The 14,870-nt window shown below is 44.6% G+C and overlaps 1 protein-coding gene across 1 annotated transcript; it reads left to right on the forward strand.

The window, feature by feature from the left end:
• The first annotated feature begins 3,720 nt into the window (after positions 1-3,720).
• Positions 3,721-4,453, forward strand: LOC133779822 (uncharacterized). The gene is made up of 2 exons (XM_062219725.1): positions 3,721-3,768; positions 3,836-4,453. The coding sequence occupies exons 1-2, from the start codon at positions 3,721-3,723 to the stop codon at positions 4,451-4,453; spliced, it is 666 nt and encodes a 221-aa protein (XP_062075709.1).
• The last annotated feature ends 10,417 nt before the right edge of the window (positions 4,454-14,870 follow it).

A 14,870-nucleotide genomic window follows, 5' to 3' on the forward strand; every position in this document is an offset into this window, starting at 1 on the left:
CCGGGGCTACATACCAGAGATTGGTAAACAGGATGTTTGCCAACCAGATCGGGAAGAACATGGAAGTGTACGTTGATGACATGCTGGTCAAGTCAAAGATTGCTGATAACCATGTTTCCGACCTGGAAGAATGCTTCAAGATACTAAGAGAATACGACATGAGGCTTAACCATCAGAAGTGCACTTTCGGGGTCGCGTCTGGAAAATTCCTGGGTTTCATTGTCAACACTAGAGGAATCGAGGCGAACCCCGATAAGATCAGGTCATTGCTCGAGCTTCCCTCACCCAGGTCGCGTAAGGACGTTCAAGGCCTGACAGGGAGGGTGGCAGCCCTTAATCGGTTTGTTTCAAAATCCATCGACAAATGCCTGCCATTCTACAACTTGCTCCGAGGAAATAAGAAATTCTGTTGACTCTGATTTTGGGCAACTGACACAGAGTCAAAATACGCTTGACGTGGATGAATGCGTTGAAAATAACGTAATAGCGAAAATAATAAGAACACGGTATTTTATAGTGGTTCGGCCCCAGAATCTGGTAATAACCTACGTCCACTTAGATTGTTATTGATGTAAGAGTCAAAGGAGTGATCAAAGAACTAGGGTTCAATGAGTTTCACTAATCTCTGAAGAACAATACAATATGATTGATATGATTACTCTAAACTCCAGCGATTTAGAAGTCAAGAAAAGAGAAAAAAAGGTTCAATCCCCTTCCCTGAGCCTTCTTCTTCTATTTATAAGCTCAGGGAAGATTTACATTGATTTGTTACAGATATTATTTCCTAATTATTCAGATACTCAAGAAATCATGGGAGAGAATTTTGGATTCCATCATAACTGCCTAAGATTTCCTCCGCGTGTTACGTGCATACAACCAGACTGGTCGTATGAAGAGATCGACCGCATAACTCCGAACATCTTCCTGGTCGATAGTCGAACACAGGTTGTGCCAGGTGTCAGCCACGTGCAATTAATTCTTGCCACGTCATTCACTTTTGATTTTTGGGATAACATTTGCCCCCCAAGTTTGTTTAGTGCAACCAGTAATAAAGAAACTTAAGGGAACAACCGTTCGTCTTCCCACGTCTGTCAGAATCCCTGTGCATTTTCAAAAACTATGACATAATTATGTCTAATCAAGTCTTTTCGGTTTCCAAAAAGGCAATCTGACGGCTTGTCCACTTCCCCACGTTTTGAAAGTGGGAAGTGATGATTACCGCCTTTTGGCTACCCCCTTGATCTTCTATAAGTAGCCTTTCTTCTTTTTCAAGAAACTTTTACCCATTATTTTCGCCAAAATTTTCAAGAACTTGCACCAGTGTTCAGAGCTCCGAAAACCAATTCGACTTCATGCCGCAGGTCTTCCGCTTCAAGTTTTCATTTTCTCGTGAATCCCCTCTTCCTCTCAGGTAAGGATTCCATCCTTTAAGCTCTGTACTACGCCATGCATGCTATTTTCTTGCTTTGATATGTCTGCGTTCTTGAATAAGGTTTTTAGGGTTTTTGGTATAAATTGCTAATATTCTGTAGAAGTTCATCGTCATGCCTTGTATGGGTTAGATTAGTACTTTGATAGATAGAGTTTCTGATTTGGGACGTTAGGTTGTCGAAAGATTCAACCTTTAAGCTAGACGAAAAAACTGAAATTTTTTCCCGCCCTTTGGGAGTTGAAAAAAGGTTCCTTTTAGAAAACGTTCTTCTTTCTCTGCTCTTTTTTTTATTTACCCGCGTTGAAGTTAGCGTAGGATTAGGATGCTCCTGGCTATTTAGGCACGAGCAACGTTATCCCAGCTTCCCCACACTACTTCGCGGATTGTCTTATCTCCTTCATTGTCTGTTTGCAGTTCATATGCAAGACCCTTGGGGAGGAGAAAGACCTATCGAAGACGATCTCTTAGCCCATCTGCTCGAAGGCGAAGAGAATCCATCCACGTTAATCCCAGAAATTCCATTCTCACGCTCTAACCCAAATCCTCCACCAGCTCCTACTCAGAAAATGGCTAGAACAAAAACCAAGGCCAGAGAAAGACGCAACCCTTCTCCAAGTCAGCCTCCTGCTGACGCCCCCTCGACCAGTGGTCGACGAGAATTTCCTCCTGAGACTGAAGTCCAGGCGCGTGCCCGCCCTCGTCATGCCAACCAGCTGGCTGTCGAGTGGCACGTGGTATCTCCGAGCACGGTGACCATTCGCATGGTCTCCAATTATTTAACTAAGTACAACCTGACGGGGGTGACCCTAGTCAGACCTTCCATCGACCAGCGAGCCAACCTGCCAGGGGGGGGCTTATAGCGCCTGGTCAAGATATCATATTGAGGTGGGTGCCACCTTGCCTCTGCATTCATTTTTCCAAGGGGTGGCTAATTACTTTGGGGTGGCCCCTTTTCAGATTACCCCGAACGGATATAGGATGCTGACCGCGCTCTATATCCTATACAAACTCAAGAAATGGCCAGCCCCCTCTCCTCATGAGGTCAATTATCTTTTTGACCTTAAGTCCAACCCCAACTAGGACAGTACGGGGTTCTTCCATTTTTGCCATCAGGAGACTGGACGCACGTTTCTGTCCGAGACCACCCATATCTCCAATGTGGGGAAGTATCACCTGGAATACTTTCTCACACCTGACATTGCTGCGAACAACCTGGCATTCACCCGAGGAGGTAAGGGGAATAACTAGCCTTAAACCAATAGTTCTTGCCCTTTAAATTTTTTCTTGTCATAATACTCTACTGTTCCACTGTACTCCAGGTTCATGGTTGCGCCCGACCCCCACTCCAAGAATGGAGTCGAGGGCAGCACTCTTAGTCAGCATGCCCAATGCTACTAAGAGTGTGAAAAACCTTATCACTGAGGCTAACCTTAGGTTGGCTGGCCTTAAGGGCTCCTCTCCAACGACCAGCGAACCTGCGGCGGGTGGTGTCCATGTTGGCGTGGGACGTGAGCAGGGTCCCGAGTAGTAGCCTCAGTCACCCCCTCCTAGGAGGAGGCCATCTGGGGTTACAATCAGGGAACCCGCTGCTCCCCACCGAGCAGCAGAACCGTCGGTCCCCAAGGGCAAGGGGAAACAAAAGGCTACTGAGCCTGCCGAACAGTCTGACGACTCGTCGGATGTATACGGTACACCATTATCGTTTTTAAATAACTTTCCCATTCCCATCCACCTGTTTGATGGGGACGGCAGCTTTAGGAACGCTCCTTCTTTAAATTCAGATTTCTTCCAGGAACTAGGTAGTTCAGTAGATAATGTTACGACCAGTAGGTGTAGCTCGAGTACCTTACTTTTGCATCTCTTATATTCTATCCTTTGTTTCTCTGCGACCCTTTAATCTCATCGTTTGAAATGTCATTCTTTGTGCAGGAATGGACCCCGGGGACTTCTTTGCTCATTACCAAGCTACTGCCGAAGCTTCTGTCCCGAAGAAGGACAGCAAAAGAGCTCGCGGGGAAAGTAGCAAGACCCCTTCAAAGAAAGCCCGAACAGAAGACGCTCCCATCGACGCCCCCTCCAAAGAGAACTTAACACATCCGCCTACCCCCGAGCAGCAAACTCCCACGCCTGTCGACCCTCGGTCTTCCTCAAAGGCCGCAGACAAAGAGACCACGGACCAATTGTCCGAAGGCTCCCTGCCCAGCCACATAGTTGGCATGGCCAGGGAGAGATTATATCGGCTCTCCAAGCACAAGCACCCCCAGGTCGCCATCACTGACACCGCCACGATGGACATCAACGAAATCATCAACAAGGGGCTGAACGAGATAGCCAGTGTAAGTCATCTTTCGCTGCTTTGTCATTTATGCTAAACTTATTTTCTTAACTCACTTTTTTCTTCAGGGGTTTTTGTCCTTCACTGCCAGCTGGCGTCGAGCTGGGGCGATGGTTTCTCGAGAGAGGAACTTTGACTCTAGGCTTGCCCAGGCCACGCAAGCACTCGAGGATGAGAAGGCTAAGCTGCTCGAGGAGAACAGGGAGCTAGTTAAGCTGAACGAGCAGCTATGCGAGGACCAATCCACTCTGACCCGAGAGCTTCAGGAGAGCGAAGCGGCCCGGAACAAAGCCATCGACGAGCGGCACGAATGGAAGGAGAACTGCAAACTCAACACCCAAGAGTGCAAGCAGCTCACACTCGACTTGACCGCCAGCAGGGATGAGGTAAAGAAGCTTGAGGAACGGGTGCGCGAACTCGAGGAGGACAGAGTTAAAACTCTGAAGAAGTATAAGGAAGCCGCCTTCCTCAGCTTCTACGACCTCTGGAAGCACAATCGGGAGGCAGACATTAGCTATCTCTCCGAGCAGTTGCAAGAGACGCTGATGACGCAGTGTGTTGCTCGGCTGGAAGCAGAAGAGAAAGCCAAGGCCGCCAAGGCCCAAACTCCTGCTGCTGTGGCTAAACCTCCGGCTGGTCCAAACGCTCCTCATCCAGAAGGCCCTCCTGCCCCCCAGCAAAATTAACATTTCTTTTTTTTTTCTTTTTTTTGCTTTATGGCCCACGGGTCTTTTTGTAAAGACAATCCTTTTTTAATTTTATTGCTGCGAGGGCAGCTCTTTTGCTTATGCTTGAACAATTACATCCGAGCAATACTGCTCGCGGTGTAAAGGTTTTTATTCCTTTTAATTCTATTTTTACATCCAAGCGCTAATGCTCGCGGTGTAAACGTTTGCCTTTGATATTATAATCTTTTATTATAATACCTATTCGCATGACCGAACTTAGCATAGTACTTTGGTCTGATTTAACAAAATCATAAATTTTGAAAAATACTCTAAGTACCGTAGCATGCTTTCACTTATTTTGTTCATGTGTTTACATACCTCATGGTATGCTTTGCTATCGATGTACCTTATATGCCCCCCAAGTGATCGAGGAGCTTTAGGTCCTGGGTCACTTGCCTTGACCACGACCTGTGCAAACATTACTGCTCATTGCAAAATTCAACACTTGTAATACAGCAAAACAACACACGTAATGAACAAATACTTGTAAAAATAAATTTACAATAGTTGGCAAGAATGACTGGTTGCGCACAGTCCCTTATAATCTCGTATTAAAAATGGACTAAACATGTATTTACGAGTGATCTTAAAAAAAAAGATCTTACATTTATAAGCGATTAGCCATACAACATGGCTAACCCTTTTTGCAAAACTTGTACAAAGTAGAATTTTAATACAAGCCAGTTCTTTAAAAAGGACTGTTTACTGATAATACTTGCGCAAGTGTTCTCCATTCCAATAACGTGGAACGAGATCTCCGTTTAGGCGTGCAAGTTTGTAGGTGCCCGGGTGAAGGACTTCTTCAATCTGGTAAGGTCCTTCCTAGTTAGGTCCGAATACTCCAGCAGTGGGGTCGCGGGTGTTCAAGAAAACTCGTCGTAGCACCAAGTCACTGACGTTGAATTTTCTTTCTTTTACTTTTGAGTTAAAGTGCCGGGCGACCTTTTGCTGGTACGCAGCAACTCGGAGTTGGGCTTTCTCCCGTATCTCGTCAATTGAGTCTAGGGACTCCATCATCAGCTAGCTATTCTGGTCCTGGTCGTATGTTAAGCGTCGATGTGAGGGGGGATCTAGCTCGACAGGTAACATAGCCTCATATCCGTAGGCCAAGGAAAATGGGGTATGACCTGTCGATGTTCGGTGAGACGTTCTATACGACCAGAGGACTTCAGGCAGCTGCTCTGGCCATGCTCCATTAGCGTCTTCAAGCCTTTTTTTTCAGGGTGTCCTTAAGAGTCTTATTCACGGCTTCGACCTGCCCGTTTTCTTGGGGATGCGCAACTGAAGAAAAGCATTTGATAACTCTGTGCCTTTCGCAGAAGTTGGTAAACAAGTCGCTGTCAAATTGGGTTCCGTTGTCTGAAACTATCTTCCGGGGCAAACCATACCGGCAAACAATGTTCTTGATGACAAAGTCAAGAACTTTCTTGGTCGTTATGGTAGTGAGTGGTTCAGCTTCGGCCCATTTGGTGAAGTAATCAACTGCCACGACTGTGTACTTTACTCCGCCTTTTCCCGTTGGTAGGGATCCAATCAAATCTATCCCCCATACCGCAAAAGGCCACGGGCTCTGCATCTGTTTCAACTCGTTTGGAGCTGCTCGTGGAATTTTGGAGAACCTTTGACACTTATCACATCTTCGTACAAATTCCATCGAATCCTCGTTCATAGTTGGCCAGAAGTCTCCTTGCCTTAGAATATTTTTTGCCAAACTCTGCCCCCCAGCGTGATCCCCGCAGAAGCCTTCATGTACCTCTCTCATTAGCTCCTTAGCTTTTTCTGGTGTAATACACCTGAGTAGTGGCATGGAATATCATCTTCTGTACATGACACCATCGACCAATATGTACCTAGCGGCCTGCCTTTGCAGAGTTCTGGCCTTGTTTCTATCTGTTGGTAATACACCTTTTGTCAGATACTCCAAGTAAGGCGCCATCCATGTATCCTCCATTCGAATCTCCATATTGGCTTCAACCGCTTGTATGCTTGGCTCACTCAATCTTTCTACTGGCACAATGTTCAAAGTGTTAGCATCTTTCGCGCTCGAGAGTTTGGCTAAGGCGTCTGCGTTTGAATTCTGATCCCGCGATATTTGTTGGAGGGTATACTTTGTAAGCTGGGCTAGCAGGTCTTTGGTTTTATTCAAGTAGGCTACCATTTTTAAGCCCCGCGCTTGATATTCCCCTAGAACTTGATTCACCACCAGCTGTGAATCGCTGTAAATATCAAGCGTCTTTATGTCCATGTCTTTGGCCATTCTCAGTCCAGCGAGGAGGGCTTCATATTCGGCTTCATTATTTGACGCGGTGAAGTTGAACCTAATAGCGCAGTGAAATCGATGCCCTTCGGCGTTATCAATATCACTCCCGCTCCTGCGCGAGATTCGTTGGACGACCCATCCATGAATAACTTCCACGAAGGAGCTTTCTCTTGAGGCTCAGGCGCACTAGGCTGTTTGCCCTGTTCGCTGTCTGGGAGTTCGGTGAACTCTACAATAAGATCTGCCAAGACTTGTCCTTTTACTGCTGCTCACGGTTAATATGTGATATCGAACTGCCCTAGTTCGACTGCCCATTTTAATAATCGCCCAGCCGCCTCTGGTTTTTGGAGGACTTGCCGAAGGGGCTGGTCGGTTAGCACTGTGATGGGATCGGCTTGGAAGTAAGGGCGTAGCTTCCTTGAGGCCAGGATTAAACAATATGCTAACCTTTCAATGGGCGTATATATTAGTTCTGCTCCAATCAGCCTCTTGCTAACTAGTACCGCACTAGCAGCAACTTCAGTGATCGCCAGGTAAATGAACAAAGTCTCTCCTTCGATCGGCTTTGATAAAACGGGAGGCTGTGCCATATGCACCTTCAAGGCCTGAAAAGCTTGTTCGCAGTCTCCTGTCCATTCAAATTTCTTATTGCCTCTAAGTACATTGAAAAAAGGGACGCACTTGTCAGTTGACTTCGAAATAAATCTACTCAGGGCTGCGATTCTCCCGGTTAGACTTTGTACATCTTTGATTTTCTCTGGCGATTTCATGTCGATCAGGGCTTTTATTTTGTCGGGGTTGGCCTCGATTCCTCTTGAATTTACAATGAACCCCAAAAACTTCCCTGATCCAACTCCGAAGGAACATTTGAGAGGATTTAATTTCATCTAGTACTTGTTTAGTACATCAAAACATTCTTGCAAATCCTTCACATGTCCTTCTGCCTTTTTAGACTTTACAAGCATGTCGTCCACATATACCTCCATGTTTACTCCAATCAGCTCTTTAAACATGTGGTTGACTAACCGCTGGTAAGTTGCACCTACGTTTTTCAGTCCGAAAGGCATTACTTTATAACAGTATAAGCCCGTATCGGTCCGAAAGCTGGTGTGATCCTCGTCAGGGGGATGCATGCTAATCTGATTGTAGCCCGAATATGCATCCATGAACGAGAGGATCTCGTGTCCTGCGGTAGCATCGACCAGCTGGTCGATTCTTGGGAGTGGGAAGCAATCCTTTGGGCAGGCTTTATTGAGGTCTGTAAAATCCATGCAGGTTCGCCATTTGCCGTTAGTCTTGGGGACCAGCACTGGATTGGAGACCCACGATGGATAAAACTCCACCCTGATGAACCCATTCTCCTTTAATCTTTTTTTTTTTTTTTTGATGAATAAGCCATTGTATTACTCAAAAAACAAACCAATACAACCACCACATGTGCACCCAATACATATACAATAACCCACAGTGTACAACTGGGTTAACAGACCCAACCAATCATCCCTGATATCTGACTAATACAGATCAAAGCAACCTGGTAAAAAAACCTCTATCTTTCCTAGAAGCTTTACAAGGAAATATACTAAGCAATCGAAATTTACAATCTCTTTGAATTCTACTAACTGTATGATGCACTTGCCACAATTTTTGATTCCAAAGCACATCATTTCTTACTCTCCAAAGATGGTACACTGTCGCAGCAAGACAGGAGAAGAATATACTTTTATATGTACTCGACACATGCTTGGCATGATAAATGCAATGCAGGAGCCTGTGGAGATTGATGGACTGTGCATTCCAATGAAGCCAGCCTTTGATAGCTTCTAAACACCTCTTGCTGTATGTACACTTGAAAAAGAGATGGTCTATGTCTTCATTCTCTGCTCCACACAGCAAGCAAACCAGATCCATATTAGAATTATATCTAGCAATTTGATTCTTTGTGTGCAACCGTTCCCACATGACTAACCACATGATAAAACGATGTTTGGGAGTGATAAATCTATCCCAAACAAATTTCCTCCATGGTACTCGGACTTCAGGAGAAACCAGCAGATTTACACCAAGTTGAATATGATACCTCTGTGATAAGAATGAATCAGTAGAGATTTTAGCTTTAAAGCAGTCCTTCACAGCTACTAAGCGCTTCCAGTACCAACTACAATCTGAGGGACACTTGTAATCCCACCAATTCTTGTCCATCAGATAAACGCTATTAATCCACTTGACAAAAAGGTTATCTTTCTTTTTGGCAATTGCCCACACATACTTACCCATGGCAGCTAAATTCCAATCATGTAATCGCCGAAAGCCCAATCCACCAGCCGCCCTTGATGCGCAAGTATACTCCCAAGCAATCAATCCTGGTAAATGGGATTCTGAGATGCCTTTCCAAAGAAAAGCCCTACAAATTGCTTCAACATCTTTTATCAATTGCTTTAGTAGAATCATTATTTGAGCCCAATATGAATGCATTGAGATGAGGACTGAATTGATCAAAGTCACTCGCCCCATATAAGATAGATTCCGAGTGCTCCATGAACGAATCCTACTAGTCATCTTCTCCACGATGCATTGACAATCTGCTGCAGAAATTCGTTTAGAACATATAGGTATCCCAAGGTACCTGAAAGGCAGGTAACTTCGAGTGAAACCAGAAGCCACCAGTACTCTCTCTACAACAGCATCAGAGATTCCATGACAGTATATAGCAGTTTTCTCAGCATTAGGAAGCAAACCCGAAGAAGAAGAGAATAGCTTCAAACCTCTCAACATGAGCATTATTGAAACAAAGTCCCCATTGCAAAAGATAAGAAGGTCGTCCGCAAAACATAAATGATTCAACTTCATATTTGAACATTTATTATGGTACTTGAACCCAGGTAATGACCCCACCTTACTCATAATTCGGGACAAGTACTCCAACACAAGCACAAACAATAAGGGGGAGATGGGATCTCCTTGTCTAAGTCCTCTTTTTGATGCAAAGAACCCATGTAAAGATCCATTGAGAAGCAATGAAAACTTGGGAGTTGTGACACATGCCATTATTAAATCTGAAAAGGATTGAGGAAACTCAAAAGCCTTAAGCATCTCTTCAATGAACCCCCACTCTATTGTGTCATACGCTTTCCTTAAGTCAATTTTTATCATACAGCTAGGTTTGCAATTGCTACGCCCATATAGTCTCACCAAATCCTGACACACCATAATATTATGGGCAATATATCTTCCATGTACAGAACCCCTCTGGTTCTCAGCAATTAAGTCAGGCAAAATTTGTCTCAATCTCGCACAAATCACTTTCGATGCAGCCTTATATATCACATTGCAACACGAGATAGGCCGAAAATCACTCACACTTCGCGGACAACTGCTCTTAGGAATAAGAGTAATGGTAGTTGTATTAATTGCCTTAAGAATTTTTCCTGATCTCAAAAAGGACAGAACAGCAGATACCACATCTGAACCAACCAATGCCCAATTATCTTGATAGAAACAACTTCCAAAACCATCCAGACCTGGAGCCTTCAAACCAGGAATAGAGAAAATAGCCTCTTTGATCTCTTGAGATGTGTACTCGGTTTTAAGTATGCTGGAATGCACCTCAGAAAGTTTTGGCCCAAGGTTGATGATACAATTCTTCACCCGATGCCTGTTCTGCATCTCAGATCCAAGGAGCTGATGATAATATTGTAAAAAGGCTTCTTGTACAGCAAGAGGAGTATCACACCAGACCCCCTGCGCATCCTCTATTGAAAAAATCCTGTTCTGAATTCTCCTTGCCCTCAGTGACGCATGGAATATTGCTGAGTTTTCATCTCCATTTTTAGCCCAAGAAACTTTGGCTTTCTGAGCTAAAAAGAGAGAATAAGCCTTAAAAACTTTAGCATATTTGTCCCGAGCCACTTGTTCCTCATGCTGTAATCGAGAGTTGTGGGGATCTTTATTCACTTCTTCCTGCAAAACCATTAATTCCTCCTTTGCTATCATTTCTGCTTTGTGAATCTCATGGAAACCTTCCTTATTAATGCTCTTAAGAATTTGTTTTAGGCGTTTAAGTTTAACTGTCAGCTGATACATCTCCGTGCCCTCAACTCCTTCCTGCCAACACTTAGCAATTCGCTCACCAAAATCATCTGCATCCTTCCACATTTGAAAATAGCGAAATTGCTTCTTGCCACTAATCACATCCTGGTATATAGAGACCAAAATGGGACTGTGATCAAAGCTTCCCTCAGGTAAAAAGTTAGCTTCTGAAAACTGAAAACAATCTGTCCATTGAGGATTAACTAAGGCTCTATCTAACTTAGAGAAAACTCGATCCTCTGGTTTCTGCTTATTATTCCAGGTGTAAAAAATCCCAGAGTATTTCAGGTCTTCCAAGTTACACTTTGCCACACAATCTCGAAAATCTTGAGTAGGACTTTTAGTAGATCCTCTTCCCACTCTTTCATTGCTAAACAGAATATCATTAAAGTCCCCCATAACTATCCAAGGCCCCTGAATTTGCAGTGAAATCTCTTCCAAATCCATCCAAAGCTGGCCTTTCTTCTTATCTTCATTAAAACCATACACAAATGTAACCTCAAATCTGTCTTGTTTCTGTCTTGGGTGCACAACACAGTGAATTACTTGAGCTATACATAAGCTAATATTAACAGTAAACAAACTTGGCAACCATGCAACAACTATCCTCCCTTTATCAAGCCAAGGATTATTATTTGTAAAACACCAATTCGAAAAAAGATTAGAATATAGAGAACCCATGTTTTTATTCTTAACCTTCGTCTCAAGGAGACTCACTAGCCCAGCTCTTCTTGAACAAATCAATTGCTTGATTTCTCGATGTTTTTGATGGCTATTGATCCCCCTAACATTCCAACACAATATCTTATCCATTAGAAGTAGAGGGAACTCCCCCCTCTCCCCTAAGACAAATTACAGTCTCCTGCTCTTGACTATTCAGTATATCAAACCTATTAGCCACCTGAGTCTTAACTGGAATAACTTATTTTTCTATTCTTTTCCCTTTCTCAAATTTTTGAAATCCCTCCTTATCTACACTTGGTACCAATTTCTCCATGTTATTCACTTTTACTTTAGGCACCCAATGCTTCTTCTCTGCTTCCTTATCTGTGAACTTCTTCCTACACTGCTTAGTCTCATGCCCCAAACCTGAACAGCTATAACAAACAAGGGGTAGCCATTCATATTTCACTTCCAACTCAATATCCCTATCAAACTCATCTGTAAATGAAATTGAGTTAGGGAATTCCTGAGCAAACTCAACCTCTATTAGCACACGCGGATACAGCAATTTATCCCTGTGCTTGGTTATATTATCGACTTGTAAAGGTTTACCAATCTGCCCTACTATCTTGAATAAGGATTTCTCACCCCAATACTTGATGTCCAAACCCTGTAATTGAATCCAAGTCGGCACACTAGTAATATCATCCTTAGAGAAATCATCTATCGGGTTCCAAGGTTTCATAACCATTGGTTTCCGATCAAAAAAAATATACCCTCCCTATAAGACCTGATCTCTCTGTTCCAAATTCTGGAATCTAATGATAAAAATCCCCTTAGCAATCAAACCCACCTTAACCACAGCCTCTTTCCACATGCGTCTTGCAAAACCATCAAGTATATGTAGTGGCGGATTGACTCCCATTACAAAACAGACTATGGATGGTTGCCAGTAGCTTACCTCTTCAGCAATATCATCAAAACTTATTTTCACTTTAGGAGTAGGATCTCGCTGCTGAACACCATCATTTCCAGATATATGCAGACAATCACCTTGGGTCTTCGACTGCCCCATACCATTCGCACCATCAATAGATCCTTGAACATCCCCCAGCTCAGATGAGGGACCAGCAAAGCAGGGTTCCAAATTCTTAACAATATTAGAACACAATATTGGAGGGGAGATTTTCTTACCCAAACTTACATCCTGGGCCGTGCGGTTCGCAATCGATACCCAGTCCGAGAAATTCTGTCGAATTTCACTGCGATTTCTGAACAACTCCTCCGTCTCTTCTAGAGAGTATAGAGTTTCCACCCATGGTTCATCTGGCTCCTTCTCATTATCAACTTCCAACTCTTTTACTCCCAGTACATCATCCATTGATCTCGTTTTAATGATCCTATCCGAAGAAGATGGACCAGTTTTCTTAGGTTTCGGCTTCGATTTGGTTTTTCCGGCTGCCTTCGCTCCTTTCGCCATAGCTTCGGTGTAGACACCGAAGGAGAGAGAGAGAGAAAGAAAAACCCTTCTTATTTAATCAATTTTGTTTTCTCCTTTAATCTTTCAACTTCTTCTTTTAAGGCTCTCGACCGATCCTTATCGAGCAGCCTTCTTTTTTGTTGCACGGGTGGAAAAGTCTTGTCTATGTTTAGGACATGACTGATAACTGCAGGGTCTATCCCAGCCATGTCTTTGTGCAACCAGGCAAACACTTCCTGGTTCCTCCACAAAAATTCCACCAGTGTATGCTTCGTGGTTGGCTCTAGGTTTTTCCCGACCTTCACGACTCTGGTCGGGTCTTTTTTGTCGAGTTGGACCTCTTCCAGGTCCTCGACGGGTCCAACGTTCTCTTCAAAATCCCCAAAGCGAGGATCTAGATCTCTATCCTCACTTTGGGCAACACCTTATTTGGTGACCTCATCACCAGATTGGGCTTGTGTATCAACTGCCATTTGCAACCTATCTGAGGTAGTGCTCTTCGATGTTCCCTTTTTTGCCTTCGTAAATGAGGCATTATAGCACTCTCTGGCTTCCCTCTGGTTCCCCAACATGCGTCCTACCCCTACGTCTGTCGGGAACTTCATGGCTAAGTGCCACATAGAGATGACGGCCCGTAGATCAACCAGTATAGGCCTCCCAATGACGGCATTGTACGCCGAAGGACAATCGACTACTACAAAAGTAGCGAGTAATGTCCTTGTAGCAGGCGCTGTACCTGTCATCACTGGTAGTCTGATCGATCCGGCGGGGGTGAGTCCCTCACTAGAGAACCCGTATATCGTTTGGTTGCAAGGCTCCAGGTCCTTGACGGACAATTTCATGCGTTCCAGCAAAGATTTATACATGATATTCACTGAACTTCCTGTATCGACCAGCACTCTCTTCACCATCATGTTGGCCATTTGGATATCCACGACCAGCGGATCGGAATGTGGGAACCGGACATGTTGGGCATCGCTATCAAAGAAGGTTATCTCGTCCTCTTCTGACCGAGCCTTTTTTGATGCGCGGTCCTCCACAGTCATCATCTTGATGTCCTGGTCGTGGCGCAGAGTCCGAGCGTATCATTCCCTGGCCTTTCCGCTATTTCCCGTGAGGTGCGGGCCTCCACAGATGGTTAACAGCGTGCCAGTTACGGGGGCAGGCTGCAAAGGTGGCGAGCGTTGGCGTGTTGGCGCTTGCTCGTTGCCACCCGGAGCTTCTCATTGGGAATTTCCCGAGGTCCGTACATATCTTCTCAAGTGTCCTTGTCTAATAAGGAACTCGATTTCGTCTTTCAGCTGGTTGCATCGTTGGTGTCATGTCTGTAGTCGTTATGATAACGACAGAAATTGGTAGTGTCTCTTTTCGAAATATCCTTTCGAATGGGGGCAAGCTTCTTGTAAGGCACACTGGAACTCGTGGCCTGATAAACCTCTCCCCGAGACTCAACAAGGGCAGTGTAGTTAGTGAACTGAGGTTCATAACGGTTACCCTTGGCTCGTTTATTGTCGGAGGTGGAAGGCTCATTGTGTAGCCGTTTTCCACCATTCTTGCCATTGCCGTTACCGTTCTTGTTGCCTTTGCCGTTGTCGTTGGGTTTAGACCCATTGGCGGCTTTGGCGGGCTCAGCAGCCTTCTTATCCTTGCCTGAAGGCTTTCCATCATCGGCAATGGCATCTTCGAGCTTGATGTAACGATCAGCTCGGTCCAAGAATTCATGGGTAGTTCTAACCCCATCTTTGCGAAGGCTCTTCTAGAGGGGGGAGCGACGCCTGACCCCTGCAGTTATGGCCATCATTTTGCCTTCGTCCCCCACTGTTTTAGCTCCAGCCGCTGCTCGTATAAAGCGCTGGATGTAGTCCTTCAGTGATTCTCCATCC

Source organism: Humulus lupulus, chromosome 5, assembly GCF_963169125.1.
Source record: "Humulus lupulus chromosome 5, drHumLupu1.1, whole genome shotgun sequence".
In the NCBI taxonomy this organism is placed as follows: Eukaryota; Viridiplantae; Streptophyta; class Magnoliopsida; order Rosales; family Cannabaceae; genus Humulus; species Humulus lupulus.

Coding starts and splice junctions, on each gene's coding strand:
- LOC133779822 (XM_062219725.1), top strand. CDS start 3,721: ATGGACATCAACGAAATCATCAACAAGGGGCTGAACGAGATAGCCAGT. Junction 3,769..3,835: donor GGCTGAACGAGATAGCCAGT/GTAAGTCATCTT, acceptor TTTTTTCTTCAG/GGGTTTTTGTCCTTCACTGC.